We start from the raw sequence: 13,188 nt of genomic DNA, 5'->3' as shown, positions 1-13,188 counted from the left end.
GGCCTCAAGCCTCCAGCCGATGCCTGCAGCCTCAAACCGGAAGGTCCCCCCGAGCGCGACCAGGAGCTGGTAAGAAGATCCGACCCTAAAAGGCACCCCTGCAACTTACGCCCCACGGACTTGGGTGGCCCAACGATGGTGTCTAACCAACCTCCACCGGAGTCGCACCCAGAAGACCTTTTTCCCCGAGCCTGCAGTGTGTTTGCAAACCAAAGAAATCCTATTGAAAGCTACTGGGCACCCGATGCCAAAACCGCACTCAGCACCCGGTCGCCCCAGTGCCGCTGAGGGTGCACCTTTTTGTGCTGGCTTCAATCCCCATTTTCCCTGAGTTTACGTCTGGGAGCTTTGCTCCCACTCACGAGTGGCTTGCTCGTCAGCAGCCACCAACCGGTGGCCCCCTATCCCCTATTGGATAACATTGGGCCTCAGCAGTTTGCACCCGGCCTCCCTAGTGCCGCTGAGGGTGTAACAGGAGTGCATCCTTGACCCTGGGGGACCCCTGAGTCTAACCCTAGAATACCAACTCCCACAACAAAGTACTTACCGGTTAACCGATAACGCCATTTTCCTCCATGGGATAACATTGACTGTTTTCTATGAAAAGTTTCTAAGTGTGGAGTTGAAAAATCTAAGAAATCCTTTAAAACTGTAACTAAATAACAAAAATGCTTTTCCTTACCTGTTTCAGGAAATGTCCCAGTGCAGTATCCAGGTAAATTGCACTGTCAGAAAAGTAATCTGAAAGGTAACTTGCATGATATTCTGCTACAAATCCTATACAAAGTATATGTACTGAATTCTGTAAAGCATTGCATTATCAATAACACTACTTTAATCAAATCTAAGTGCACACGCAATTCAAATCAAACTATTTACAAACTGCGTTACTACTGTAAAGTATTTATTGCTTACCTGTGTCAGGCTGGCTAGGTTCTAGAAGATAAAATAACTAAAATAATATTTTCATACAAACCCAATTGGTCTGAAGTTCAGTCTTTGAGTGTGTGACATCATTTGCTGCCTGAGTGTGTACAACAAATGCTTAACACTACCCTCTGATACAGCCTTACTGCTCGGCCACTTTACCACAAATGGAGAGTAAAGTGCTATCTACTTTTACCTCTGCCTACCTTTGGGGTTCCACTGGACTCTGTGCACACTATACCTCACTTTGGTATAGTATATACCGAGCCAGCCTCCTACAGGTACCTTCTACGAAACCTGCTAATCTCTGCTCGTTGTTGTGCAACAGGCCAATTTCTCCTAAACCATATGTGAATGTAGTACTTTTCCACAGAGCAGGGTTTGTGCCTTTTCTCTGTGGCAATAGGGTGAATATATCTTCCAGCGTTGCCGCTGCTTTAGCGTAGAAGGAAGTTGCATCGCTTTTGTGCCACAGTATTGTTTCTGCTGCTGGCCTTTAGAAGTGCCACGCTACCTGCGTAGTATGACCCCGAGAGTTGCTGACCCACTCAATAGTTGTGTGACCAGTTCTTGAAAATCGGAGAGTTGTGGATAAATTCAAAGCAATGTCATTTCTTCAAGAATGAGAGAGGCAAAGAGAAAAATGTGCAGCGATCCTATTAGGTGGTCTTACCTCAGAATGACTCGGCTTATCTCTTAAGAAGTTTAAAGGGCTAGGACTGTGAACTTTTAAACACACTGAACCTGTCCTAATTCTCTTTCCTCCTCCTTTGCAGCTGATCCGAATTGTGAGAGTGAGAAGGTGGAGTTTTTCAACCTGGTCTTGCTGTTCTGTGAGCTGATCCGCCATGATGTTTTCTCTCACAACATCTACCTTTGCACTCTGATCTCACGTGGCGATTTGGCACTAGACTCTCATGCGCCGCATCCTCGCTCTCCTTTTGATGACACAGGAGAGGACCATGACCGAAAGGAGCCAGAGGGGAACAGTAGCATTAAGCTGGAGGTAAGGATGCGTCGCTTGGTTTTATTCTTTATAGACACCAGATATGCAGGCCTCTTCTAGATCTGACTGAGCACCACTGAAAGAGCTCATGATGCTGGAGCAAAGTAGAACTGTTGGGGCAAAGCTGACTGTTGGAGCTGAATACCATTGATGGAGTACTGCGGTTTACATGGACACTGATCATGTGGTGAAAGGCTTACACTGCTAATGAGCACTAACCGTAACATGTGGATGTGCTAATTTCCCTGCCCTTTACCTACCTGTAACCCCCCTAAATTTAGTATTTAGGGGCACCCTGAACCTTCCTTCCTCAGATCCAGCAACAACAACAAAAGAAGATAAGAAGGACGACAAAGAGCCGTGCCGCGCTAACAAGAGGATGACGCCCACTGACTTGTCCCCAGCCCTACAGGCCTGTCTCCCCTCGAACCTGCTCCTGCGAAATCCCGGCGTGCCCAGCAGCCAGCAACCTCAAAAACCCCGGAGGACCTGCCTGCCCTCGCTTTGCAGACTTTCTCCCGTGAACACCGGACGTGCTTAAACTGCAGCTTCTGGTGCCAGCCAGGAACCGCGAATCCTGCCCACTCTGCACCCGCTGAACCCGGCCCGAGCTCGAGTGGAAAAACACCACGAGGAGGTCCCCCCGGCGATCCTGACCCGAGATCCGGCGACCCTGGACTTGCCTCAAGCCTCCTGATGACGCCTGCAGCCTCAATCCAGAGGACTCCCCCCTACCACGACCAGAGCGGGTAAGAAAATACGACGTCCCAAGACACCCCTGCACCCGACGCCCCACGGCCTTGTGTGCCCAAACCAACTGTGCCTAACCAACCCTCAACATCCCAACTTACCCCTCGAAGTGGTGGTCGCTCCTGGAAGATCCTCGTCTCCGAGCCTGCAGTGTTTCTTTGTCTCGAAGAATCTCCATTGAAATCAACAGGGCACCCGAACTCAAAACAGCACCATGCACCCGGCCGCCCTAGGGCCACGGAGGGTGCACCTTTGGTGCTACTTTGGTCCCCAGCTTGCCCTCCGCTAAACCCTAGGAGCTTTGCTCCCACAACCCCGTGGCCTGCTTGCCAGCAGCCCCCCTATGCTCTATAGGATAACATTGGGCCTCAACACTCTGCACCTGGCCGTCCTAGTGCCTCTGAGGGTACAACAACATGCATCACTGACCCTGGGAGACCCCCAGTCTAACCCCTAAACCCCGACTCCAAAGACCGAGTGCTTACCTTGAAACCGATAACCTGTTTTTCCTCATAGGATAACATTGACACTTTTCCACCCAAAAAGTTTCTAAGTGTCGACTTTTGAAAACTAAGAATATTCTTTAAAAATCACACAAATAACCAAAGCGCATTTTCTCAACTGCTTTCAGGAAATGTCCCAGTGCTGAATGTAGGTATCCAGCACTGGGTAGGAAAAGTAACGTAAAAGTAACATACCTGTTAATTAAATTTCCTTCCATAGGATAACATTGGTGGTTCTCTGTGAAAAAGTTTCGAAGTGTCAACTTTTGAAATACAAGAGTATTTTTTAAAAATTGTACATCTAGCTAAAACGCATTTTCTCAACTGTTTTCAGGAAATGTCAGATTGCTGAATCTAGGATCCAGCACTGTTAGTAAAAGTAATCCGAAAAGTAACTTACCTGCAATTTATTGAAAAAGCCTATTAATTCTAATGTACTGTATTTGCTAAGTGTTGCATACTACTGCTCGCCTGTAAATCAAACAAAGTACCATTCCTATTGCATTTTGAAACAGTTCTATATCCAGTAACTTATTACTGATAAGTATTTAATGCTTACCTGTTCCAGGCTTGCTTGGTTCTAAAATTAAACAACAATATATTTTTTATACAAAAACAATTGGCCTAGAGTTCAGTTCTTGAGTGTGTAAATTCATTTGCCTACTGAGTGTGTACAACAAATGCTTTACACTGTCCTCTGATACTGCCTTACTGCTCGACCAAGCTATCTTCAAGATGGCGAGAGCCCGGAGATGTGCTTCACCTCGCCTCCCCCAACTGAGGGGTGGGGTGGGCAGGCTGGCACATCCCCTGTCCTTGTATGGGGTTTCCGGCCAAGCTTCCCGCCAGAGTGGGGGGTTGCAGTGGCCTGGGGAAACTCCAAATGGCGGCCTGCCTTTGAAGCTTCCCTTTGCTCATCCTGGGGGAGGAGATTTCTCACCTCACCCAGGATGTGCATTGTTGCAGGCCCGGGAGAGCAGGGGCTCTCCCACCCAGGGGTCCAGCAACGTGTCTGCTGTGTGGCAGCCTGGGCAGCCTCAGAGCAGACGTGGATTGTAAGTTAGCTGTAAGGGGGCATCTCTAAGATGCCCTCTGGGGTGCTTAGTACATTAAATCCTACACTGGCATCAGTGTGGGTTCAATGTGCTGAGAAGTTTGATACCAAACTTCCCAGGCTTCAGTGTTGCCAATATGGTGCTGTGGAGCTCGTGTTTGACAAGCTCTCAGCACCATGTACTCTTAAATGACAGCACTGCACTTACAGTGCCCAGGAATGGACCCGGGTGCTGTAGGGGCACAGGGCTCCTGCTCCTGTGCCCACACCATAGGCGTAATGCACCCAGCTAGAGGGGTGGCTGACATATGCCTTGGCAGTGTAGGTGATGGGCATGGTACACAGTGATGTGTGCCATGTCGACTTTGTTTTGTCCTGCACCCAGACACTCAGCCTGCAAGGGCAGTGTGTGTGTAAGGGTACAGGGCCTCTGAGGGTGGCACAATGAGTGCTGCAGCCCTTAGAGGCCTTCCCTGGCCACAAGGCCCTGGGTACCTAGGGTACCATTTACTAGGGGCTGACATGTGGCTAGGGTTTGCCAATTTGGAGTTTGTGTGGTTTAAGGAAGGAACATAGGCCCTGGGCACCTGATTGGCAGGAACCCAGGGTACACTCAATCGAAGTACATTCAGCAATTTAGCAAAAAGTGGGGGCATACCATGCATGAAAGATGGCACTTTCTCACACACATGCAAAGATCAGAAGTACGCTTGTGGTCCTCAGACTATAGATCTACAGCGACGTTATAGTATAGGTTATACAGCAGCACTGGCTTCAGTGCAGGATAGCTGCAAGTAAGAAAAAAACGCATAAAAAAACACTATAGTGCAGTCAATTATGGCCGTGTCATAACGCTTTTGATCTTTCCGCCATTTACAATATGGCTAAAAAGAAAATTGGCAAAGCCAATAGATCTTGCATAAACAAGATCTATTGGCTTTGCCGATGCTTGTTAATAAGTCTCCCCTACGGAGGGCAGCGTGCTAAATATTAAAAAAAGGGAATATTTCTCCTGTACTGGACGTGCCATGACAGTGACAAATAAAAAGTGCCTTTTTTCACTGTAGCAAGGGTGGTAGCCCCGTTGCATAGGTCGTCGCTCTAAGTGGTAACTTCCATTTAGGACTTCCAAAGATCAAATTAATTGTTGCTTGAAACCCGAATCATTGCTGTAGTTGGATTTAAAGTAATGTTTAAAGCACAGGTACCTATAAAAAGGCATCACTTTGTTGCCCACCCCCCTGGTAGCCATTCCTTAATGTCTTCAGTTGTCACCCTAGACAACCGGCTGCCCCCACTTTCAGGAAGTGTAGAGCACTTCCAGGAATAGGAAACAAAGAGAAACTGTTGGTGGGAGGTGGTGTGACGTCCTCCTGCAGGATGGCAATGGGGTGGTGACAACATATGGCCAGCTTCCAAGAGCTAGCTAGCCATCCCATCAGTGAAGCACATGCGAGTTGCATCTCAACATGCCCGCTCCTTTGTGTAGGCAGACAGACTGGCTTCTCCTCCAGAGGGGAAGAACCCATTGCAGCACTTGTTTTCTAGGAGGAGGGGCTCATGGTGCTAGGTACACCATAAGGGTGTGCCCAGAGCTCCACACAAGGGCCAAAGAATTGTGTAAGCGTGGATTTGGGTAGTGAAGTGTATCCTGTTATTAAGTGGGAAATTTTTGCCTCGTGGAAAGTATTGCTCCATCGGCTAGTGAGCCCTCCACCTAAAAAAACACGAAGATTACCTAAAAGAGCACCCCGGACACATAGTCCTCAAATCACATCTGAGCCAGATTTATACCCTTCCAGACATCCCCTCCATATGACAATGTAGGGTTTGCGCAACTAATAAATAGAGCTGCACAGTATCATGGGGTTCAACTCCATTCAGACCCCCTGGAAGAGGATTTCTTATTAGAGACATTTTCACAGCCTCAAAAAAAAAAAACTCTCCCTATGCTTAAAGGGATGATTAAACATGCTCCTGAGGTTTTTAGACGGTCAAAGCTAGGGTACTCAATCCTAGAATTGAGAAAAAATACAAAGTAGCTCCAAGTGATCCAGTTTACATAATAAGTAAACTTTCTATTGACTCATTGGTAGTGGCGAATGCCCGTAAATGGGCAAATTACCAAACCACCGCCAGACAAAGAGTCTAAGCTCCTAGACGCATCAGGTAAAAGAATTGCGTCCCAGGCGGCAAACTTCTGGCGTATCGCCAACTCACAAGCTTTACTAGCAAGGTATGACAGGGCTCACTACGATGAGCTTGACAAGCTCATTCAGCATCTCCCAGAACATTATAAGACCAAGGTCAACAATCTTATACAAGAGGGCAAATTAATTACAAACGCCTCAATTAAATGTGCTCTAGATGCTGCAGACACGGGCATCTCGCGCAATCAATACAAGCGTATTACTGCGAAGACATGCGTGCCTTCGCCTATCTGGTTTCAAACAAGAGATACAACCCTTAGATCAGGAACACTTGTTTGGACCTACTGTGGACACATCTTTAGAAAAGATGAGAGGACACAAACCGCCAAATCCATTGGAGCTCTACAAGCAACAACTAGTAGAGGTTCCTTTCGTAGCGCCTCTTATAAGGGCGCAACCAAAACAACTGGCACAGAGAGCACCTTCAACATACAAAAGCCCCACTCAAACTTCCCCTAGCAGAAGATATTTTAGAGGGACTTACAGGGGCAATAACAGAGGTAGAGGACGAGGACGTGGTTCTAACACCCGTAACTCCCCCACCACAAAACAGTGACTTCCCTCCACTCCCCCCAGACCACTCCACTTCCGGGGGAAGACTATCACAGTTCCTACCTGTCTGGAATTCCATCACTACAGACAGGTGTGTAAGACAAATTATCCAGTATGGTTACTGCCTGGAACTTACTTCTACTCCCCCCTCTCCCCCCAAATACCTCCGAGACAACGTCCAATGTCCACAGAACATCTAACACTTCTCAAACAGGAGGTTCTCTCTCTCTTGCAAAAACATGCAATAGAACCGGTTTCCCTACACCAGCAAGGTACAGGGGTTTACTACCTTAATTTCTTCATTCCCAAAAAGGATAGCTCTCTCAGGCTAATATTAGACCTCAGGCCGTTAAACCTGTACATACAATCCGATCACGTCCACATGGTTACCACTGCTCCAACAAGGCGATTTCCTTGTCACTTTATATCTCAAGGACGCCTACTTCCACATTCCTATTCACCCTGCTCACAGGAAGTACCTACGGTTTGTAGTGGACGGACAACATTACCAGTTCAAAGTCCTTCCATTCGGGGTCACACCAGCACCCAGAGTCTTCACAAAATGTCTTGCAATGGTAGCAGCCCACTTAAGAAGACAACACATTCATGTGTTTCCTTACCTAGACGACTGGCTCATAGAAGCCAAGTCACGCAGCAATTGTGTTCAACAAACACATAACGCGATCCTGCTGCTGCATGACTTAGGTTTCACAATAAACCTCACCAAGTCACATCTCCAACCGTCCCACACCCAGCAGTATCTAGGTGCAACAATAGATACTTCCAAAGCCCTTGCATACCCCAATCCAGCCAGGATAGCCAGTATGCAAGCCCTCATAACAAAATTTAAACCGCAACACTCGTGCAGTTAATAGGGATGATGGCCTCTTGCATCTTAATAGTCCCTTACGCAAGACTCCAAATGCATCCGTTACAAGAATGTCTAGCACAACAGTGGAACCAAGCTCAAGGTCATCTTACAGATCTGGTGTTGGTGGACAGTCGCACATATCGCTCTCTGCAATGGTGGAGCAAACAACATTTTTCCAAAGGGTGGCAGTTCTTTGTTCCGGTTCCACAAATAGTACTAACAGCGAACGCACCGCTCACTGGCTGGGGAGCTCATCTCTTAAACCATACCATTCAGGATATGTGGACCCCTCAACAGAAACTCCTCCACATCAATCACCTGGAGTTACTGGCCATATTTCTCGCCCTAAAGTCATTTCAGAAACCTCTCCTAAGCAAAACTGTCCTAGTTCGGACGCACAACATGACAGTAATGCACTATAAACAAAAACAGGGGTGGACACACTCTCTGCAGCTTTCCCGCTTAGCACAGGGCATTTGGAGATGGGCCATTCCTCAAAAGATATACCTCTTATAAGAGCATCTACCTGGGATACACAATTAAATTATGGATCTGCTCAGTCGTCAACAACAGCAGATTCACGAATGGAAACTTCATCCGCAAGTTCTTCATTCGTATTTTCAAATGTGGGGCCACCCAGACCTAGATCTGTTCGCCACACATTTAAACACAAAATGCCCAAACTTTGCCTCCAGGTATCCACACCCGTTGTCCAAAGGCAATGCGATATGGATGAACTGGTCAGGCAGATTTGCGTATGATTTTCCGCCTCTCCCGCTCATTCCGTTACTGGTGCACAAGCTCAAACAGTCACTCACAATGATCCTGGTTGCTCCAACAAGGGCACGACAACCATGGTTCATGACACTGCTGGAACTATTCGTAGTTCCACACCAAAAGCTGCACCTTTTTCCAAAGCTTCTCACATAGAACCATGGAGAGATAAGACATCCAGAACCAGCTCAACTGAACCTAGCGATCTGGCTCCTGAAATCTTTAGAGTTTGGTTACCTGAATCTCCCACCAGATTGTATGAACGGCATTAAAGAAGCTAGACGTCCTACCACTAGAGCATGCTATGCAGCTAAATGGAGGAGATTTGTTATTTACTGCAATACTAATGCAATTAATCCACTAGATGCTTCAACTCAAAATATTATCTGTTATCTCCTGCATCTACAAAGATGTAATCTGGCATACACACCCATACGATTACATCTTGCAGCTATAGCAGCCTATTTACAAAATAGACAACACTTGTCATTATTTAGGGTACCTCCCATCAAAGCATTCATGGAAGGCCTTAAAAGAATAATTCCTCCCAGAATTCCACCCTCTCCAGTAGGGAATCTAAACATTGTCCTTACTAGGCTCATGGGTCCCCCATTTGAACATTTACATAAATGTGAGTTACAGTTCCTCACATGGAAAGTAGCTTTCCTTGTAGCCATCACATCTCTCAGAAGAGTAAGTGAACTCCAGGCATTAACCATACAAGAACGATTTTTGCAAATACATCACAACAAAGTGGTTCTTAGGACAAACCCTAAATTCTTACCTAAAGTCGTTTCAGCTTTCCATCTTAACCAGTCTGTTGAGCCCCCAGTATTTTTCCCTCAACCAGACTCAGTAGCTGAACGGGTTCTTAATACGCTGGACGTCAAAAGAGCTATTCTTTACTACATTGAAAGGACAAAAAGTTTCAGGAAAACTAAAATTTTCGTAGCTTTCTCACCACCACACAAGGGCAATCCTATATGAAAAGCTGGAATTGCCAGGTGGATCATTAAATGCATTCAAATATGCTACCAAAAAGCAAAGCGTAAGTTATCCATTCCCCCTAGAGAGCATTCCACACGCAAAATGGGGGCATCCATGGCATTCTTAGGAAACATCCCCATGGATGACATTTGCAAAGCCGCAACATGGTCTACACGCACACTTTCACAAAACACTACTGTGTAGATGTGCAGGCAAAACAACAAGCTAATGTAATGTAATGTAAATTGATACTTGAATAGCGCACTACTCACCCGCAAGGGTCTCAAGGCGCTTGTACGAATACCGCTGTGGAACCCATCCTGGCTTTCCCTGTGAGGCGTCCACTCCTGGGCACCCCCAAGGTGGAGGCCAGGCATCCTTAGCGTTGTGGGGGCCGTTGTGGAGATTAAGCAAGCTATTGCCCAGAGTTGCAGAGTGGGACTCCATGATTGGAATGGCACCGAGGCGAGAATTATCAGGTCCGTGGAATTTTTTAACCCAAGACCCGCCGAGGCGGGGAATTGAACCCTGGTCCCGGGCTAGACCTCTGCATCAGGGTCTACCGCTCTAATCATTGAGCCACACTTTTTCGAACTACTACAACACATACAGGTAGCCACCGCTAACAGGGTAACTGCTGTATAGTCTATGCAAAAGTATGTGATCTACAGCTCATATACCTCGAATGGAAAATGCTACTTACCAGTATGCATCTGTTCTTGGCATGTCGAGCTGTAGATCTGCATACGCCTACCTGCTTCCCCGGACACCTATATGTGTTGCAGTACTATCTTACTTAGATACATTACACATGGACATCTTTTTTAGTTCTAACTAACTCCATCATCACCCTTTATGGCGAAAACAATCTGGAGATGGAGTCCATGCCCAGCACACTAATCCCAAAAGGAGGAGTCCCCTATCTCGTGACTTCAAAGACTTCTACAATAACAAAGTGCCAACATCCGAGCCCAACACCAGATGGTGATCTATGCAAAAGTATGCGGCTCTACAGCTTGACTTGCCAAGAACAGATGCATACTGGTAAGTAGCATTTTCCTTTTTTTAATAAATGAGTGTCGAATAGCTTTGTGTCATTGCGTGAAGCTGGCTCTTTGTATAGTGCACCAAAATGAGATCCCTGTGTAGAGAGTCCAGGCAACACTTATTGGTTCACAGAGGCACAAGTAATAATCCTACATTCTCCCTTTTCTGGTAGTGTGGGCGAGCAGTTTGTGCTTATCAGAGGGTAGTGCTAAGCATTTGTTGTACTCTGAGGCAATAAATGAAACACACACAAGAATAAATCCGAGACCAATTTAGAAAAATAACATGTATTTTCATATATATTTCAACACTAAGAACTTTGGGATCAAGTAAGTACTTTTCTAGTTATCGATTTTTACAGGTAAATAAAATGTTAACTTAAATGCGTCTTTACGCTGTAATGCTTTTGTAGGGGCAAAAAGACATATACTGCATACAGTTACTTGCAATAGGTTTCCGGGACCCCCCCTTCAGAACTTAAGGTGGTAGCGGGCCAAGGTCCAAAGAACACACAGCAGCTAGTCTTTACCTCCCTTGGAGCTTCCTGGTGCTGAAGTGCTGGTCGGGTTGGTAGCTATGCGCGCTACACCAAAGGAGGGGGGAATCTAGTAACAGGCTGCTCTGGGGGACTTGGGGACAAGTCTGGGAGCTCCCAAAGGGGTGCTCAGTTTGGAAGGGTCCTGGAATCAAGGTAGCACAGTCCGTTCTTGGGAACTGGTGCTGGGGCACTCTGGTGCAGAGTGGTTAGGTCAGCTGGGCTTTTTCATCATGGTTGTCTGGCTTGCTGGTTGAGGGGAAGAAAACTAGACGGCTGGGACACTCTCGAAGTGGGTTTCTGCGGTGCTGACGTCTCTCGATGGCTGCTCGGTCTTGGAGTCCAGAATGGACTCAAAACAGGCTTTGGTTGCTGCAAGGGATTCCGCACCCCGGGTATTGGTGCCAGGAATGCCAAGCTGGATAGAAGCTTGAACTGGAAAAGATTACCAGCAACCATTTGCATTACTGTAAATTCTTCTGTCCTGGAAGAAGCAGTTATTTACAATATGTAAAATAGCTAAAGCTCATATACTAATATGAACAATTACCATCTGCCAGTCTGGAGAAAAAGGTGTGCCTAAAAACGGGGGCAATCCTGGTGATGACCACATTAACAGGGGGTCACTAATCAAGTAGATCTGCCACCAGGCTTTGACTTCTTGTTTTTTGTATTTTAAAAGTTTATGATCTATGAATAAAGATTGGCCCCACTCAGTGCTTTTGGAGTACTATAAAATGAAACGCCTAAGGCGCTATGTTGAGCATTATATAAAGGAGCAGCTATTCCCATCACTTTGCTTGCAGTACCTGATGCCTCTTCTTCTCCTCAGGACACGGGTCTCTCCGAGTCAATGGACATGGATCACAACTCCAGTGCACTCTTCGACGAAATGGAGAAAACAGACTTTGCTGTAAGTTTACTTGAATCTGACAGACTGCTCTTTAGGGGAGGGTTTGTGTACGCCCGCTATGTATGTTTCGTCTGCTATAGGCCATGAAACAGTGTATATATGGATATCCTGGACTGAGTCAGTCAACAGTCTTTATTTGGCTAGAAATAGCCATAAAAACACATATATAATAAAAACAGACAGTTCTTTACATCATAGATAATTCTGTTTGAGTTCATGGGTATTCTGGACTCCTTTTTGTACTGTTTCATTCTTAACGGGGTATTCAGAAGGAAAGCAGCCAACATTTGCATGCTTTATCTCTTGGATTATTGCTATGTTGAGCACATCATAGTCCTTGTACATCATCTTTACTGAAACTTTCGGAGTTCTGGGAAGTACAAGCTATATCCTCCTTCACTGTCGCATGTTGTCATAAATTGTACATTCTATATGTTATGTTGATTGTCTGTTTCCTTCATAGTCTGTAACACATTGTGATCTATTGAGTGCCACGATGGGCACTGTATAAACATTTGCCATTTGTGATCAGAAGATGCAAAGTCTTCTTTTTATGTGACGGTAAAAACTGCTGATAATTTTCCATGGAAGCGTGATAGGATGAAAGATCTCTGATTGGATTTGTGAGGCTGTGACACCCTGGTCATGTGTGTTTCTAAACTGCTGTATATGTTTTTTTTCTGTTCGTAAACCTGAGAATCCTGCTGGCTTACTGATGTTTCTCCCATTAACTTTGTGTCTTTGTTAACATTCAAGCTGTGCTCTGATGTCAAAGGTCACTCAAAGTGGATGCTTTGTGTGAAAGTTTCTATTTTCCTCTCTACTCTGGCTATGCAGTGACAACATAATTTCAAGTCATACACCGACCCGTTTACACGAGCTCCTCTTGAGGCAACTGCATTCTGTACTGAATGTGTAGTGGATGGGTTTACGGTGTTGTAAGTGCACTTTTAAGTACTGGAGTCTATTATACTTCACATATGTGTGCTGCACAGGATTGTAGTCTGCATTGTCGAGGGCTGGTGTTCTTTTGGATGTGCCAGCCCACACATACACATC

General features: G+C 46.0%; 1 protein-coding gene across 7 annotated transcripts in view; it reads left to right on the top strand.

Moving 5' to 3' along the window:
• The window catches only part of MED12 (mediator complex subunit 12), a 956,599-nt gene that overhangs the window by 227,512 nt on the left and 715,899 nt on the right, over positions 1-13,188 (top strand). For all 7 annotated transcript variants that reach the window (XM_085608424.1, XM_085608427.1, XM_085608421.1 and 4 more), the window contains 2 exons: positions 1,704-1,933; positions 12,049-12,129. In XM_085608424.1, the coding sequence (XP_085464550.1) occupies positions 1,704-1,933; positions 12,049-12,129 (311 nt within the window). The remainder of the gene's footprint in view (positions 1-1,703; positions 1,934-12,048; positions 12,130-13,188) is intronic.

The sequence above is a fragment of the Triturus cristatus genome, chromosome 5_2 (genome assembly GCF_964204655.1).
Source record: "Triturus cristatus chromosome 5_2, aTriCri1.1, whole genome shotgun sequence".
NCBI lineage: Eukaryota > Metazoa > Chordata > Amphibia > Caudata > Salamandridae > Triturus > Triturus cristatus.
Note: the sequence above shows the minus strand (reverse complement) of the source record. Positions and strands in the feature narration are given on the sequence as shown.